The sequence below is a fragment of the Diabrotica virgifera genome, chromosome 3 (assembly GCF_917563875.1).
Source record: "Diabrotica virgifera virgifera chromosome 3, PGI_DIABVI_V3a".
Lineage (NCBI taxonomy): Eukaryota > Metazoa > Arthropoda > Insecta > Coleoptera > Chrysomelidae > Diabrotica > Diabrotica virgifera.
In genome coordinates, this window is record NC_065445.1 from 75,172,549 (window position 1) to 75,191,889 (window position 19,341).

Below are 19,341 nucleotides of genomic sequence, written 5' to 3' on the forward strand. Positions count from 1 at the left end.
AGTGATAATTAAACAAAATTATTTTTATTAGATAAATAACTAACACAAAATATAAACCATAGCAATATGCAGTGAATATACCAATAAATGTGATATTAAGAAATTATCATATTTCCCTAATATACAAGAATCGTAAAACTCCTACAAAGAAAAACTTTGTATTGTATATAATAATATAACAAGATTATTTTTATTCAATAAATAACTTACATGAAACATAAATCAAAACAATATACAACTGATGTAACAGTTTTTAGATTGTTATATCAACAGCATTCTAAGCCAAGAATTTTTTAGTAGAACATTCATTTTATAAGCACTTTTAAACTACAAAACAAAATTACGATTTTCTCAATTTTTTTTAATAGATCACCCTATATTTTTGTTTTTTTTTTAAATATTGTATTTATGATACTCTTTCATTTTTATATAGCATCTCCTATACGTAAACACAAGGCCTAAACTTATTAGTTTCTGAGATATTTTTAGTTTTCTTCATTTGCCGGGAATACATTCAATTATTTTAAATATAAATAACTTAACAAATAAGTATTATGTAATAATATAACAAATATTTTCATTCAATAAATAACTAACAAAAAAATAATAAACCATAACAAAATTTAATGAATGTACCAATTAATGTGATGTTAAGGATATAAGTAGTCTAAAGTAAATGTTGACAATGACCACTTTCAACGTCTATGCAATTTTGTAACCGATATTCAAATGACCGAGCCACATTTCTAACATTTTTGTAAGTCAATATTAATAAAAGCTTCTTTTATTCTATTTTTCATATCATCAAGCGTTGTTGGATGCTTCTGGTATACAAGGTTTTTTATATAGCCCCACTTGAAAAAAATTAATTTTGGAAGAACTGGAGCACCGTCGTATAAAAACCTCAACCGTCAAAAGTGGACCAATCACATAATCTCTAACAATATCACCTTAAACATTTATAGATCACCTAGTTTGAGTGTTAACAAAATAGGGATTTCTTGATGCATATTAATGAAATTTATTATGAAAATTCTATTATTAATAACTGCGGGTCACAATCTGCAATTAGGAATGTGTTACTAAAAACTTCTTGGCTTAGAATGCTGTTGATATAATAATCTAAAAACTATTAAATTAGTTGTATATTGTTTTGATTTATGTTTTGTGTGAGTTGTTTATTAAACGAAAATAATCTCGTAATTTTATTATACACAAGATACCTATATTTTTTTGTAGGAATTGTATGATTCTTATATATTAGGGAAATATGATAATTCTTTAATATCACATTTATTGATACATTCATTGCATATTGCTATGGTTTATATTTTGTGTTAGTTATTTATTGAATAAAAATAATTTTGTTTAATTATCATTCAATACCAACTTATTTCTACTAGAATAATTGAATGTATTCCCGAAAGTTGAAGAAAACTAAAAATATCTCGGAAAGTAATCAGTTTAGATATATAGGGAATGCTATATAAAAATGAAAGAGTATAATAAATACAATATTTTTGAAAAATAAAATATAGAGTGATCCATTTAAAAAAATAGAGGAAATCGTAATTTGGTTTTGTAGTTCACCCTGTATACAAACATTTGTCAATGATTTCAATTGGACCTTATTTAAAAACTACAGTATATTGTTTATATTACTATATAAAACAAATTATTGTCTATGAATTACTTCTTTATATACAGGGTGTTAATCTCATAGGGATTTCGAAATAAAAATGGTCATAACTTGTTAAATACTCTGTATAGTAATGGAAAACCCTATATTATATGAACAAGAATTATGAGGGGAATATAAATATGAAAAAATATATAGGGTGTCCCATTTAAAAAAATATATGTTTGATATACCACGCTATTATTGATCACCCTGTAGAAATGGACATATTTTCCAAGCGTGGAGAATATCAATGCCTACATTTTTTCTAAATAACTTTTTTCGATAGTCTATACCGTAATGGAATTATCGACCGATCCCGCACTAAAAACTCACCCTGTATAAGCGATTAAAAATTGCGAAATCGGCCATTTTTAACCCTCAGAAACTATGTGAAAAACTTAAAATTTCGATGTTGCTAGAGTAAAAAGATATTCTTTAAACATCGATTGATGAAATCCCGAAGAGTTTTTTGCAATACAATATCGAAACCCCGTTGCATGTATGTGTAACATGCGTAAATATATGTGCGGAAAATATTTCGATTTAATTTTTTTTCACCATCTTGCATGAAAATATCTCCTCTTAACAAATTTGTATGTTGCCAGGGTCAAAAAGTCAAAAAAAAAATTTTAAACTTTTGTTTTTTCCTAAAACTAATTTTTTTCATCGGACCATTTTTTTAGGTTTTTTGGATCATTCCAAATAGAAAAGACCTTAAGTGACTTTTCTGTAAATGTGATAGTTTTCGAGATATAAGCGATTGAAATTTTAAAAATTGCAAAATCGGCCATTTTTAACCCTCAAAAACTATGTGAAACACCAAAAATTTCAATGATACCAAGGTACGTAGATATTCTAAGAATATCGATTGATGCAATCCCGAAGAGCTTTTTACAATACAATATCGAAAACCCCTTTGTTTTTTAATTGCTAATCAAGCGGGAGCGACACTATTTTCAACCGTTACATGTGTATATATGTAATCGGAGAAAATTTTAAGTTTAAAAAAATTGATTAAAATTTTTTTTGACACATTTTTGACCCTGGCAACATGCACATTTGTTAACAGGGAACCTTTTTAAGCAAGATGGTGAAAAAAAAATTGAATCGAAATATTTTTCCGCACATATATTTACTAATGTTACATATTATACAATACATGCAACGGTTGCCAATCAAGCTCCCTTGATTGCCCTTGATTTAAAAAACAATGGGGTTTTCGATATTGTATTGCAAAAAACTCTTCGAGATTTCATCAATCGATGGTAAAAGAATATCTTCTTACCTTGGCAACATCGAAATTTTCAGTTTTTCACATAGTTTATGAGGATTAAGAATGGCCGATTTCGCAATTTTTAAATTTTTAAGCGCTTGTATGTCAAAAACTATCAACTTTAGAGAAAAGTCATCAAAGACCTTTTCTGTTTGAAATGATCCAAAAAACCAAAAAAAACTTTGTTCGATGCAAAAAACATAATTTTAAGACAAAAACAAAAAAAACGTTTAAAAAAATTTTGACCCACTTTTGGACCTGGCAACATGCAAATTTGTTAAAAGGGGTCCTTTTTGAGTAACATTGTGCAAAAAATCCGAATCGGAATATTTTTCCTAGCGGATGCTCAGTGGCTTTCTGGACTAAAGAAATGGATCAAAACATAATAAGAGATCTGCCATCAATAATTTATGCATAATTTATAATACCATTTTGTCTCATCAACTATATAAATTTTTAATAAAGGAGTAACAAAGGAGAATTAAAAAAAACAAATTCTAAAAAATAATAGTTAGTTGCATTATCTACCCGTATTTTATTGTTAGTTCATTATTACTACTAATTTTACCTTAAGATTTGTTTACTCCTTTTTATAATTTTTGTATACATTGTTTTTTTTTTCGTTAATTTCTTTCTCAGCCTCCAGAATTATTGTAGCAGTCAAAACATTTGAGTGATATCCGACTGATATTGAATAATTATTTTATTAAGATTATTTTTATTTTGTGTAATTTGAAAATAATTGTATTACGTTTATTTTTATGTTATTTTTTAGTTCTTCTTGTTTATCAAAAACTAATGGTATTACTTTGTAACCAGGTAGTCCAAGTAATGAAGCATAAAATAGGACAAAACCTCGCAATTTTTACAGAATGGATCGATTTGCTTGGAAATTTGAGAATAAGTAGTGGATAGTCCAAGGATCAAAATCTACATGATGCCGAAAGGCGCTTTTACCATGGTGGTGGTTGCCGCCCATGTCGGGGGTGGAAATTTTTTATTATATTTTGACCACAAAAGTTGGTAAAAACGTTCATTATAAACAAAAAACGTTCTATACATTTTTTGATAAAATTAATAGTTTTCGATTTATTTGCTATCGAAAGTGTTAGTTTTATATCGAAAAAATCAATGTTTTAATAAGTTTTCTGCTAATAACTCCAAAAGTTTTCGTTTTATCAAAACAACTTTACTTAACAAAAATGTACCTTTTAAAAAAAATAAACAAAACCGTTTTTTAAATTTTCTTTAAGACCAATACTAATCGAGCTATACTTTATTATATGTTAGCTCTTCTTTGTCAAATGCTAAATATTGTAGTTTCAAAGTCAAAAAACGGAAAAACTTTGCATTTTTTGAGGATAACTTTTTCAAACTAATTTAAAACATTTAAAAATATCTACATATATCCAGAAATAAAAAAACAAGTCCCTAGCTCAAAAATTAAGTGACTTATAATGAAAAGTATGTCAGTCCCTATTTTTTTCAGCGAAATAGTGATCAGAATCAACCCCCTAATCACCACCCTAATTAAAATTAGTCATTGACCTTATTTGGTATTCTTTATTTATTTATTATTAATAGGTTCTAGAAGTTTGAAGGTCTTAGAATGATTAGTATTTAAAAAGAATTGAGTTAAAAGCAAATAACGAATTTTTGTAGTTTGGAAAAAATGGCTTTTTCTTCAGAATAGAAAGATTAGCATCCGAGATACGAAAAAATGTTTAGATATGAAATTGTAGCTTGTTTAATTCCCAAGAAGCTGGTTTGCAAAAATTTTTTCTATGGCAAAAATTGAGTGAGCTATTGACAAATTAAAACTTGTAATCACATGCAAAAACCACCTTTACCAACTCTTTCAAAGTCACCTGATTTTGCGACTGAGGGTTTTAAAAAAATTTAATATTAATAGGCTCATAGATCTTGTAAAAACCTACAAAATTATTTTTTACTAAACTTTCTAAGATAAAAAATAAAAAAGTTTCGGTTAAAAAATCAATATATTTTTTTTAATAAGAAATCCAATTGGAAGCATAATATTGTAAGTTAGCGGTGTTTTTAGTCATTGGCCTTATTCATTCTTCTTTATTTATGTATTATTAATAGATTCTAGAAGTTGGACTGGCTTAGATTGATTAGTTTTTAAAAAACTGGAGTTAAAAGCTAATAACGAATTTTTGTAGTTTGGTAAAAAATGCAATTTTCTTCAGAATTGAAAGATTAGCATCAGAGATACGAAAAAATGTTTAAATATGAAATTGTAGGTTATTTAATTCCCAAGAACTTGGTTAAAAAAAATCTTTTGTACGGCAAAAATTGAGTGAATCGTAAATGAGTACATATTATCGAAAAACATTGATTTTTTCGTTATAAAACTAACACTTTCGATAGCGAATAAATCGAAAACTATTAATTTTATCAAAAAAATGTAAGAACATTTTTTTCTTAGAATGAATGTTTTTATCAACTTTTGCGGTCAAAATATAATAAAAAGTTTCCACGCCCAGATGGGGTGGCAACCACCCCCATGGTAAAAGCGCCTTTCATTATCATATAGATTTTGATTCTTGGACTATCCACTACTTATTCTCGAATTTTCAAGCAAATCAATCCATTCTGTAAAAATTGCGAGGTGAAAAGCTTCGGTTCCTGAACTAAGGAGTAGGTAGTAAGTTTTTTTAAGTTTTATCTAAATGTGAACATTTTTATTTTTAGAATGTCTGGAACAAGGAAATAAAATTTCCGAAAGCTCGACTGAGCTCAAAGATTTTTTCATTATAAATAATTAAATAACTGCATTCCCCACGCATAAAACAATTAATACTTATATAATAAAAAATTACCTGTATTCCAAAGATTTTTCTCATATTTGTCTGTAAAATAATTCCCGCTGAAAACTGAAATACAAATCACATCATCCACCGGTATCACAAGCACAAGAAGACATCACTAATAAACAAATCTGCAGCTCCGTTCGATTATACAATACTGTTTTCAAGGTTTTTTAGTTGTTCAGTTGCTCTCACTAGGAAATGCCCGCCGATTTTTTTCTTCCAATCGGCTCTTTTCAATGCCGCAATCTGTTGCAACCGCAAACGCAAAGGCCGAAAGCTTCAAGCATATCAATACCTAGATGATCGGCGTCCCTACGGCGACGACGTCCATTTTCGACACGACAAACAGATTTTCTTTTCCAATTGTTATTTATTTCTTCGTTTGAATTATATATCCTGGGGGACTGAGTTCTTCTGAGAAGGCGTCCATCACGACCCAATGTTTACGTAACTTCAAGATCTCGTAACGCGGTCGGTCTGACTTTTGTTTTGGTTGTGTGCGATATTCGAATAATCTCGCTGTGACTTAGCGCGAAGACATGGAGGAAGTATACTATAAGAAGGTGTCGCTTACTACGGTGAAGGTGTCGTCGCTTTGTCGATTGTGTCTGTGAAGGCATGCAACAACGAAGTATGGTGATATGCAATTCGCGAAGGAGGTCTGGTTTTCGTTTAATGGACCAGATGTCCTGGAGGAGTGGGTCTATTTTTTTGCCTTTTTTGGGTCGATGAAGACTGGTTTGAAGGTAGAAAAAGTTCTTATTGAAGAAATATATAGTGTGTCCCAAATATAACGTTATAATTGTGTTATAATTCCAGTCAAAAGTTTTTTTTTTTTTTTATTTAAAACACAAAACCACATCAACCGCGCAGGGTTATTAGTGGATATGACAATACAAAGTATTACATTAAATATATAATACAATTTAATTTAATATTATACAATTTGATGTCTTTTAAATATGTTAACACTGATGAAACTTTTTTGGTGAGGATTGTCTTGAGGTCATCGTCTGTGATTCTATGGGATCTTCTTTCTTTTTGAAATTGAGGACACTCTTAATGTGATTGGCTTAGCTTCTAGGTCTGTTCTTACAAGGATGGCTACTCCGCCACTTGCCTGTTGTGCTATTCTATTTTTTGGAAAACATTGGTAGTTTTGAAGATTAATATTGTATTGCTTAAAATGGGTTTCTTGAAGACATAAGATCTTAGGGCATGTTTCGTTTATTAGAAGTTTTAATTGTTCTAAATGGGTGTAGAACTCATTGATATTCCACTGTAATATATAGGGGTTAGATTAGACATTTTCGAGTTCTGACTGAGAATGTGTTTCATCGGTCTCTTCTGTGGAAGAGAAATTATTGGGGCTTAGTTTCTTTCTTAATCGAGTTATATTATTTTTTAATTTTGAATTGTGGGTATAAGCGTGAACAAAATTAAGGATCTGAATTAATTCGGCTGTTTCGTTCGAATAGTTTTTTGAGGTTATTTCGGGATGTTTTGCGTTTAATGTGTTTTCGAGAAAGTCACATATTTCGTCGAAGTTAAGGACAAATGGTGGTGATCTGTTTGCGATATTGTCTTGAATTATCTCTAGGGAAAGTAAAAGTTCATCTCGAGAATTTCTTTTAGACGTTTTTGTTTTTTTCTTTGATTTCCTTGTTACTGGAGAAGTGAAGATATGAGAATCGGTCTGTGTGGTATTTTCGTTGATTTCTGGAGACGATGAGATGAGCCTTTTTGGATGTTTTGTGACCTTTGGAATAATTTTAGGTTGTGTTATTTCTAATGGAGTAAGATTGCTGATCTTGTTGGAAGTTGATGATGTTGTTATTTTTAAAGTGTTTGTTTCATTTGTATTATTTGTAGGTCTTGACATGTCGTCAGTTTCTATGGTAGATTCTAATTGGTTATTAGAGACCTGTACGTCTGGGATCTGATCTAATATGTTTTGGGAAGATGCTGGGTGATCGTTAGAGGTGGATATTAAGGCTTTGTCAGAAGGTTTTTGTTCTGTTTGGTTATAAGGTAGATTTGTTATATATTGTGTGTTTTGGGAGGTTTCTGGAAGAGCTTTAGAAGTGGTTGGATTAGAATTGGTTGGGTCAGGATTTGTTGTATTAGAAGTGGGTGGATTAGAATTGGTTGAGTCAAGATTGGTTGTATTAGAAGTGGTTGCATTAGAAGTGATTGTATTAGCATTGTCAGGACATTCTGTTTCCTGGTGACCAATAGTCTTGCATTTTGAACAGTTGAATCCTTCTATAGAAAGGTATAGTCTGTAAGTGGTATTATCATGAGAGATCATGAAAGAATCGGGAATGGACATATTTTCTAAAGGTGTGATAAATGTTTGCCTTCTAAAACTCAAGACATGGCTGTATTCGCTTTCAGGCATTCCTACCCTAAGAAAAGTCATTTTAGAGACGGCGCTTATACCCATTTTACGTAGTTCTTGTTCAATTAACGTGGTTGGAACAGAAGGACCAGCGTTTGATATTATCAGTCTTTGAGCTGGAGTGATAAGTCTTCTTATTTCTACTTGAATTTCTTTTATATTGACGTATTTGTGGGAATGCAGCAATGAATCAACCATATTTTTAGAAGAGAGATATATACATATTCTATTATTGGCTATTCTGGAAGCGAAAGATACGTTACGTGGACCAACTATTGAACCGACGGCTATGATGTACTCTTGAACTTTGGTTCCTTCAATACTAGAAAGAACTATGGCTTCGTCTTTTGTTGGTTGTTTAAACGTGTTAACAACACTGGAATATGAGATGTGAGATGTAGTTTGTGTAGTGTTCATGGTGTTATTCGAAGTCATGTTTGATTAATTTTGGAGACGTTGCAAGGCCGGCCCTGTCGCCGGTTCAAAAACCTGTGTGGATCTTGGCCCAAAACTGGTCCTATTTATATTTCTTGGATATTTTATAGGTTATATTATTATTAATATAAATATAATAGATGTGGTTTTTGGTATTCACGTCAGGTTTGCGGGGTTTACATGGTGTTTCCACTATAACAATGTGGAGGAACTAACAAAATAATTTTAAACTGTGTTTTTATCATTTAAAAACTGATAAATATCGCAGCGGTTTACAACGTGATGTATATTATCATTGTCAGGACCGTACTCCCCAGTCAAAAGTTTATAGCATATTAAAATTGCATATTTATTATTGCGTTTCTTTTTCATAAGTTCTATATTTACATTCATTTTGTTTCCTATTGTCTAAGTTTGTTTGGATATTGCGGTAGATAGCACAATTATTCCTTTAACCCTTTCAGTACCATTTTTTTTTCATCAAACGAGAAAATATTTTTTGTTTAAAATGTACTTAAAACAGTTTATATAACACTTTTTTACCATTAATAAAAATATAGCATGTATACATAAAAAAATTTTATGGGTTCATTTGTACCCAAAATAAATCAAGACTAGCGCATATGAAACATAAGAATGCAATTTATTTTCTTTTGAAGGCACAAATGGACATTGCACCTCTGGCATTTCCATCTTGATTTGCCTGTACAACCAGCGTTTTTGTCCCTTAAAGGTAAAGGTAGCTGTATGGGTGCTCTGGAAAATGTCCAATATTTTTAAATTGCACCCCAGTAATACATATTTTTTTTAAGTAATAAAGTTATCATCGTTTTCACCCTGTTCGTTATCATCCACCGTTTCTTCCTCATTATCCTCTTCGTCATCCTCCCCTTCGTTTTGATTTTCTGAGACCATCATCTATCATATTATGTGTAAGTCTGTCTTACTTGTATTTGTTCTTCGCAGTCACTGTCATCCCTAACACGCCCTTCTATGTCGGACAGTTTTTCTAGCTCTTCTAGCATTTTCTTCTTCGTTATATACTTATTGTTTTGGAAGGATTTTACTCTGAAAATAAAAATAACACTTAGCCATTTTGGGTACAATTGTGCTCATCGAAAATTGTGCACGTCTCTATTTGAAAAAGTAAAATTTCAATAAAACAAATTCACAATTAGTCAGAAATAACATTACTTTCAAAATTGCACTGAAATTTAAACCACAATTGACTTTTATTCAAACTGATATTTAAAGAAACAAGGGCACTTACCTCTTACCAACAACGCAATTGCCCCATATTGCTTTTGAACATTAATATTCTTTTAGAATAAAACGATCCATGCGCTATCTGGGTACAGAACGCAGAAGTATAGTACTTATAGAATATAAATTTATTTAAACTGGTTTAAGTTAGATTCCTATATGAATTCAAATTAATAGGTACGATTGTACCCAACATGACTGAAAAGTTTAATGTGATTTAAATTCAGTCTCTATAACCTACACATATGATACACGTTCTGCTTTTGACATATTAAAAGTAGCTATTATTTCAGTAATGTTTCATTTTTGGTCCTGGCTTACATATCTTGCCAATATTAATAAGTTTTACTTTTTGCATGCAACACTATATTATGTATGATGCTAAGTTTTCACTGTTAATATTCTTCTTTTTCGTGTTCCTCTTCAGGTTCCATTTCAATTCTAAGTTTGTAAATTATAATGAGGATCTGATTATACTACGTTTGAAAATTGTTGATTTTTAAACTTTTTTATTAAACAGCTGATAATCCCCAACTTAATTTAACTCGCTTCAGTTGGAAAGCGATCATGCTAATTTTTTCAAACTTCTGTTTAAAATACAGAGGTATAATCTCTTAGTGAAACACAAATGTGTAAATTTTCACCACTACTGAATATTCCTGCAATTGACCCTTCTGCAATTTTAGACCCGCCTGAGTACCAGGTACAACCCTGCAGTCTATAATATCCCATCTTCGTCTCCCCCTTGTAACTATGTGTAAAGGAGGGTATCCTCTGGCAGGGCATCCATAACTGCCGTTTTTTTTGGCCCTCATATACAGGGTGTTTCAAAAAGGTATGTAATAAATTAAATCACGCATTCCGGGGACAAAAATAAATTGATTGACACAAAAAAAGTTACAGCCCTTTGAAATTACAAAATGAAAATCGATTTTTTTTTTCATATAGCGAAATCTCTTAGAGATTTTTCATTGAAAATGGACATGAGGCATTCTTATGGCAGCAACATCTTAAAAAAAATTAAAGTGAAATTTGTGCACCCCATAAAAATTTTATGGGGGTTTTGCTCCCTTAAACCCCCCAAACTTTTTTGGTGGTACCATTAGTTAAACTCAACGTTTTTAAAACTTTTTTGCTTCCTAGTATTTTTCGATAAGCCAATTTTTATCGAGATGCGGCTTCTTTTTTAATATGTTTACATAAAAATTCTATGGGGGTTTTGTTCCTTTAAACCCCCCAAATGTTCGTGTACGTTCCAATTAAAATATTATTGTGGTACCATTAAGTAAACACAGTGTTTTAAAAACTTTTTTGCCTCTTAGTCTTTTTTTGATAAGTCACCTTTTATCGAGATGTGGCTTCTTCTTCAAAATATACCTACAAATGTAAATTATAAATAAATTTTCATATTATTAACTAGGTACAGTGGTGTCATGGTGTGGGAGCGCGTGGGAACGCCGTTCCCACACTGGTTAAGAAAAGAAAAAAAAATAAATAGAGAATTTAGGTTTTGTAAACAAAAATTAGCAGTGCGTTCCGGCACTGCTAATTTTGCCATGACACCACTGACTAGGTAATATCATACGTACTTAACCATATACAAATATGTGGTGGATTCGACAAATATTCGAAATTCAAAATACCTCGATAAACACTGGCTTATCGAAAAAGTACAAAGCGGCAAAAAAGTTTTAAAAACATTGTATTTAACTAATGGTGCCACAATAATAATTTAATTGAAACGTACACAAAAGTTTGGGGGGGTTTAAGGGAGCAAAACCCCCATAAAATTTTTATCGGGTGCACAAATTTCACTTTAATTTTTTTTAAGATGTTGCTGCCATAAGAATGCCACATGTCCATTTTCAATGAAAAATCTCTAAGAGATTTCGATATATGAAAAAGAATCGATTTTCATTTTATATCTTCAAAGGGCTGTAACTTTTTTTGTGTACACTTTTGTACTAAGGTAAGTTGGATTCAATCAATTTATTTTTGTCCCCGGAATGCGTGATTTCATTTATGACATACCTTTTTGAAACACCCTGTATAAAGCAAGCAAATATTTTGGGCCTTGCTTGCTTTAAGGAAAGCACTTTTTGCTGCACCTTTGTTGATTTTACAACCATGTTATAAATCTAACTTAAGATGCCTGGTTTTAAACCTTACATTTTTTCATATAATACAGTCCATACAGTAACGCATAAATTCGTTATTTCGTAAACCGGCGACTTTAAGGAAAAATCCCGAAATAGGTCGATTTTTATTTTTAAATTACGATTTTTTGGCATATACATCATACTAGTGACGTCATCCATCTGGGCGTGATGACGTAATCCATGATTTTTTTAAATGGGAATAGGGGTCATGTGATAGCTCATTTGAAAGAGTATTCAATTATCTAACCAATAATATAAACATTAACATAATTATTTATACAGGGTGTTATATATACAAAAGAAGAATATTATATGTTATTTATTTAATTCAAAATACATTTTACTACTGTCAGTAAACAGAAAAAAAATATTTGACAAAGAAACATTGATTTTCGTTTAAACGAAATGTTCAAACTGCCAAGAGAAAGGTGGGTGGCAGCTTAAACATTGAATTTAAGCGAAAAATAATATTTATTTGTCAAATAAACGTTTTTCCTGTTTTATGACAACAGTAAAACGTATTTTGAATTAAATAAATTACATACATTCTTCTTTTTGTCTCAATTATTTTAATTAAAAAAATGTTTTTGAACACCTTGTATAAATAAATATGTTAATGTTTATATTATTGAATAGAGAATTAAATACCCTTTCAAATGAGCTATCACATGACCCCTATCCTCATTTAAAAAAATCATCGATTACGTCATCATGCCCAGATGGATGACGTCACTAGTATGATATATATGCTAAAAAATTGGAGTTTAAAAATAAAAATCGACCTGTTTCGGGATTTTTCCTTAATATCGCCGGTTTACGAAATAATGAATTTATGCGTTACTTTATGGACGCACTGCATATGTGTATATAAAAAGTATGTGTTTTATCTCGCCATGTATTAATGACGCACGGGTAAAGAACCCTGGACTCAAGTGTACACATCTTCTTTGCTTTAATTTTTAATTTTTGTAGAACCTAAGCGACTTCCTCGTTTGTGATTTACTCCTGATACCGTTATACATTTTACTTGAAATTTTATTGCGTACTACTTCAGCTACAAAACAAATTTTGACACCACTAGACGTATTTATGGAAGTATATTTTAAACGCGCTATTACGCCAGAATTGGATTAGCTGAACAATGTCAATGTAAATGAAGAAAGGCGTAACTGGTTTATCGTGTCAGGAAAATACTTCAGGACGTTATATAACTTAACTTAATAGGTTCAACTATATCATGTAATAAAGTAGACCGTCACTTTAAACGTAAACATTCACGTGTATTTAAAAATATAGTGATATTTTTTTGATGGTGTGTAGATATAATAACATAATTATTACAATTATTAGTTCACAATGTAAAAATATCTTAACACTATCTAGTTAAATAGATAAAACTAAAGTTTTCGTAAAACCTTTAAATTTTAATAAACTCTCGTATTAGAAGAAATAAATAACTACATACACATACAGTGATGAGCGCGCTAATAACCGGCAAAATAGCTCAAAAGATGGACTACGATGATAACGAGGACAAATAATGCGTTGTGAAATAAAAAGATGAAAATGATGGAGGTGGGAAATTATCACTATTAACCTATAAAACATTACCTCTCACGATAGTTTCCCACCTTTAGAGGTTAGCTAAGAGCTGGTTGACTTATGACGTTAACGTGACATTAACATTTTTAAACTCTTTTCTTTAGTTCAATCGTCTTTGTCAAATCTTTAGACGTTAATTTGACTGCCTTTTCTTCAATTCAAATGAATGAATATTTGCAGATATATGCATTCGCGGGAACAATACACGAATAGTCAATAAAACATTTGTTTTATGTTTTATAATTGTTTCAATAAAAAAAAGATTTTAATGGAAAATGCTTAAATTCTCTTGGTTTTTACAATGAAGAAACTTGAAACTTTTACAGATTGTAGCTAATTATATGAACTATACATAATTTCACTTTTTGCGTTAATTGTTTACGTTATGCTGCATAAATAAACAATAAAGTGCCAAATTTTTTGCCAAATATTAATTACTAGGAGGGTTTTGGGGGTCGCTGAGCACGAATTTCATGTCAGCGATGGTCTTCAAGCTACCTGGTGCCCAGGGTGGAACTCGTCGCTTGGAGTTTTATGTTATAATCATTCAAAATCAGTCAATATCCATTTCGCGGGGGATATTGGTGGTTGCTGAGCACGAATTTTATGATGGCGTTGGTCTCCGAAGTACCCGATGCCCAGGGTGAAATTTGTCGCCAGTTTTATGTTATAATCATTCAAAACTATTAATTACTCGGGGTACTAATAATTACAATAACTTAATTAATTAACGATTACAACATAAAACTCCAGGCAACCAGTTCCACCCTGAGCACCAGGTACGTTGGAAAACAATGGCCGACATAAAATTCGTGCTCAGCGACTCCCTAAACCCCTGAGTAATAGTTATTGACTCATTTTGAATGATTATAAACTAAAACTCCAGGCGACGAGTTTCACACTGGGTACCATGTATGGGTACTTTGGAGACGATCGCGATCGCCGTCATGAAGTTCGGGCTCAGCGACCCCCAAAACCGCCCGAGTAATGATTATAAACTGATTTTGAATGATTATAACATAAAACTCCAGGCGACGAGTTCCACCCTAGACATCAGGTAGTGTTGTCCGAGTGCAAGACCAAGACGAGACTTAGAAAGTCTTGGTCTTCGTCTTGCACCAATACACCTGGTCTTGGTCTTGGTCTTGGTATTGCACTCCCAGTCTTGGTCTTGGTCTTGGTCTTGCAGCAAGAGTCTTGCAAGTCTCGCAGTTGCCCACTAGCATATTACTATTTATTAAACGTTACTTTAGATCTTAGAACAACCTAACAGTATAGGTACATTTTCAGCTTGACTTAACATACTGGGTGAGGCAGATAAACTTTCCTATTAAAAATATCTCCAGAACTAAAGACAACAGAATCATGAAAATTGGAATGGAGTGTTTTGAAGAGTGATCTATTTAATGAAAATATTTTATCTATTTCCTACTTCCAGTTATACCGGAAGTTGCTTATTACTTCGTTTTTTTAAATGGGACACCCTGTATATTTTTACATTTCTGAATTCTCTTCCATGTCTTCTTTCTGAAATATGAGGTTTTGTAATATTATGTAGGGTAGTTTAAATGATAATTATCTTTTCTTATTAATTTCGTAGCAGTTTTCACACCCTGTAGAATTGGTTATTTAACATCAAAAACTTTATTTATGTTCAAATGATTTTTAATATAGTCTACTATTGTTAAAAATTATTATTGTTGAATTTGGTATTCAGGGTTGGCCGAAACTCGGAATGAATATTTTCTGAGTTTTCTTAAATAGAACGCCCTGTATTTTAGTATTGTAATGAAATGATATTTTATGGTACTTTTTTATTTATTAATCATTCTCTATACCTAACTGCCTTAATTTGTACTTAATTGTTAATCGCACTAACAATTACGTAGGTATTTTGATAGCTCAACAATTATTGGTAATTTTTAGGATCAGTCTAGACTTCTAGACTCTAGATTAATATGTATCTATTTCCGAAAAATTATTTGTTATTGAATTATTTGCGAACATTTTATGTTCACGGCCAACCTAATAAAATTTCACATATTTTTTGTTGCAAATAATATTTGGCTTGAATCACCAATAACTCACAAACTAAAACAGTTAGGTATAGGAAACGCTTAAGAAATAAAAAAGTACCATATTATATCATTACAATACTAAAATACAGGGTGCTCCATTTAAGCAAACTCAGAAAATACTTATTCCGAGTTTCGACCAACCCTGTATTCTAAAAGTAAAAATTTAGCTATATATACTAACAATTCTTAACAATAGTAGATTATATTAAAAATCATCTGAACATAAATATAGTTGTGGATGTCAAACTACTACAATTCTACAGGGTGTGAATATTGCTGCGAAATTAAGAAAAAAATTTAATTCTCTTTTAAACTACCTTATATTTATAACATTACAAAACATTTTAACAACGAAGACATCGAGGAGAATTTAAAAATGTAGGGAAAAATAATCAGGGCGTCCCATTAAAAAAAAATGAAGTTATAAGCAACGTCCGGTATAACCGGAAGTAGGAAATAAATGAAAATATTTTCATTAAATAGATCACTCTTTAAAACCCCTTCGTTCCAATTTTCATGATTCTGTTCTTTTAGTTACAAAACCAACCAAATTAATAAATGTATAAACAACTCACATCGGGTGGGGTTTGAACCCACGATCTAAACTATCCCTGCCTATACTCTCACTAACTAAGCTATCTACGATGTCCCACGGGAGTCAGTCTGTTTCTTAATAAACATTTACATTTAATAACCTTACATGTGCTAAAACATGGTTAACACACAAAAAATCCAATAAATGGCATAAACTTGACTGTATTAAAGAACATTTGTCTAGAGAATGGTATTTTGTTTGACCCATTGATATAATTGCACACTCTGCAAAAAGTTTATATACCTACGATAGTCTTTAGTCTTTAAACTGATAAGGAAAAACAATTAAGTGGGTGTCGTATTATATCAGCTTTGGTGACATCATAACAAGTTTCAAAAGGATATTTATTACTGTCGGCGTCAAAACACAAGATTATTTTATGAAAGGACCTGTTCTCAAAATCTAGACAATTAACAATGAATTTCAGAGCGAAGGCGTCGTCTGCTATATAAGAAAGAATGTACATATTATATAATAATTTATTTTTACATTGTACAAATTTATTATGACCTCTAAGTACGTGTCAAATAAATATGTCACGTGTTCTTTTAACACTCGTAAAGCGGTGCTTAGATTCTTACGTAAACAACGGTGCAGGGTGCATTTGCACCCCATCTGTATATCCATTTTTTTATATGTGAACGTCGGGAAAATTGATTTGAAAGATAATTAGGACTTATTTATTATACTATGAAACATAATTTTACAAACAAAGTACCCATTTCTTCTTTAAAAAAAATTATTATCGTTGCAAGATAAACACATGAAATTTTTCACAGAGTGACCAACACAAAGTTTTTACACAAAATACAGTTATGTCGGGACTTTCGGTCTTTTTTCTCTGACATACGTAACACCGACCTTGTCCCGTAGCTCTGTTAGCTCCAAGTGGAACACCAGAAATGTCCAATTCAGGATATGAAATTTTCATCATTTGCACAATAGTCATTTTTCTAAAAACATCACGTAAACGTAAAACGTTTTAGATGCTGCAATGGGTGTAATGTGTTTAGAATTAAATTTAATGCGAATAAAAAAATGGACAAAAATCAAAAAAAAATTATTAAAAAAGATAGGTGAGAAAAGCGAGGTCTGGGGTGCAGCTGCACCCTGCACCGCCTTACGAGGGTTAATGTATATTTTGATTCGCTATGTATGTTTATTGTATTGTTCATAATACGCATAAGTCCAATTTTCCAAATTTTTTTTACCTTTTTTTGCATCTCATAGTCTCTAAGCATATACCCGAACTACTATATTCCCTAAAACGACACTCAATCCTAATTGCAAGGCGCAAGAGTCTTGCAGGCGCAAGAGTCTTGCAGGCTTAGTCTTGTTCTTGCTCAAGTCTTGCACGGTCAGTCTTGGTCTTGGTCTTGCTAAAATAAAGCGGTCTTGGTCTTGCGAAAATGCAAGAACAAGACCAAGACTGCAAGACCAAGACCGATTTTGGGCAACACTAACATCAGGTACCTTGGAGTTCATCGTCGAGATGAAATTCGTGTTCAACGACCTCCAAAACCCCATAATTGAACTCATTTCCGTCAGTATTTCCTGAGTTACAAATTTTTCATTTTCCATCTCTTCGAGATGCACTTTGAATGCATTTTTCTTATGGAAATTTTCATCTGCCGTTGATCAATTTAGTTCACAAACTTTCCTGAATCGAATGCAAAAAGTTGCATGACGATTCATCTTACTGCACAAAATTCTTAGGTGCAATGCTTCGTTTCCTCGCTTATTAGACCAGGGCGCAACTGTAAAAATATTAGTACATAATGTCAAAAAATGAAGGAAAAATTCGATTTTTTTCTTGGTTTTTTGATTATAACTTTAAAAGTATTCGTATATACTGTACCTTTCGTTTGCAATTTACAAAAATAAAATCGGGTAACTTCCACGGCGTCAGGAATTTGTTTAAATAAACATTAATTTTTGGTGCTACGCGCAGGACAACGGATACGTTCGCTCTGATTGGGCAAATTACCTTTGATAATGATTGATGAATTTTAAATGTCCTTTGACATAACACTTTTTTTGGCAAAAACTTTTTTTCATATATTTTAACTTAGAAAATAAAAGTGTATTATTTTTAAACATATGCAATTGTTTAAACAATTTTTCACAAACAATAATCAAATTAGTTTGATTTTTGTGGAATTAAAATATGAACATACAACAAAATATAGAGTAAGAAAATAATATATTAGATAAAGATTGGAAGAAATTTTGGCGGGAATCAACTTGTGTGAATCGAACACCGCTGTCCTGCTCGTAGCACTAAAAATTAATGTTTATTTAAAAAAATTCCTGACGCCGTGGTAGTTAACCGATTTTAATTTTGCAAATTGCAAATGAAAGGTACAGTATTCTTCTATTTGTAAAAAAAAAATTAACTTGCTATCTGCTTTATTTTCAGTCATGCAACATTTTGAAAAAATTAATTTTTTTGCGAAAGCTGGATTGCAAAATTTATTTTGCAAAATCTATTAAACTGATCTTAACTTTTACAGTATTGTTTTATCATATCATAAAGTTTTTTTGGATGAAATATGGAGTTCCTAAGTGTAGCAGAAATGGTTGAAAAACGTAAAATGCGAATATGTACTTGTTTTTTATGTTTTTTCGCAATTAATGCTATTTTGCAACAAGGGTAACAATTTAAAAAAATTTTAACCAAACTTATATTGTAGCAAATTTAATTACGCAACTTTTATTTTTGTGCAACTTTTCTCGAGACAGAGACAGTTTCGCCATGTTAATCGCCAACGTCAAGGGGACTTGATAGGGCACGTTAAGAAGAAGAAGAAGAAGAAGCAACTTTTCTCGGAAGTGAACACTTTTAAAGTTATAATCAAAAGACGAAGAAAAAAATCGAATTGTTCCTTCATGTTTTGACATTTTGATTATTTAAACAATGTTCCGAACCTTTTTTAGTGGGAGGATAACTCAATTATTATTATATGTGTTAATTCCAAACAATTTCTGCAAAAAAATTAGAGTCACCTCTCAACGTCCAT

General features: G+C 31.2%; 2 protein-coding genes across 3 annotated transcripts in view; one reads left to right on the plus strand and one right to left on the minus strand.

Annotated features, from left to right (window-relative positions):
- The window catches only part of LOC114335521 (uncharacterized), a 92,460-nt gene extending 86,134 nt beyond the window's left edge, over positions 1-6,326 (minus strand). Inside the window, exon 1 of the mRNA XM_028285776.2 lies at positions 5,798-6,326. Coding sequence (XP_028141577.1) covers positions 5,798-5,821 — 24 coding nt within the window. The 5' untranslated portion in view covers positions 5,822-6,326. The remainder of the gene's footprint in view (positions 1-5,797) is intronic.
- LOC114335520 (centrosomal protein of 135 kDa) overlaps positions 1-19,341 on the plus strand; it is a 268,776-nt gene that overhangs the window by 158,726 nt on the left and 90,709 nt on the right. The window lies entirely within an intron of this gene.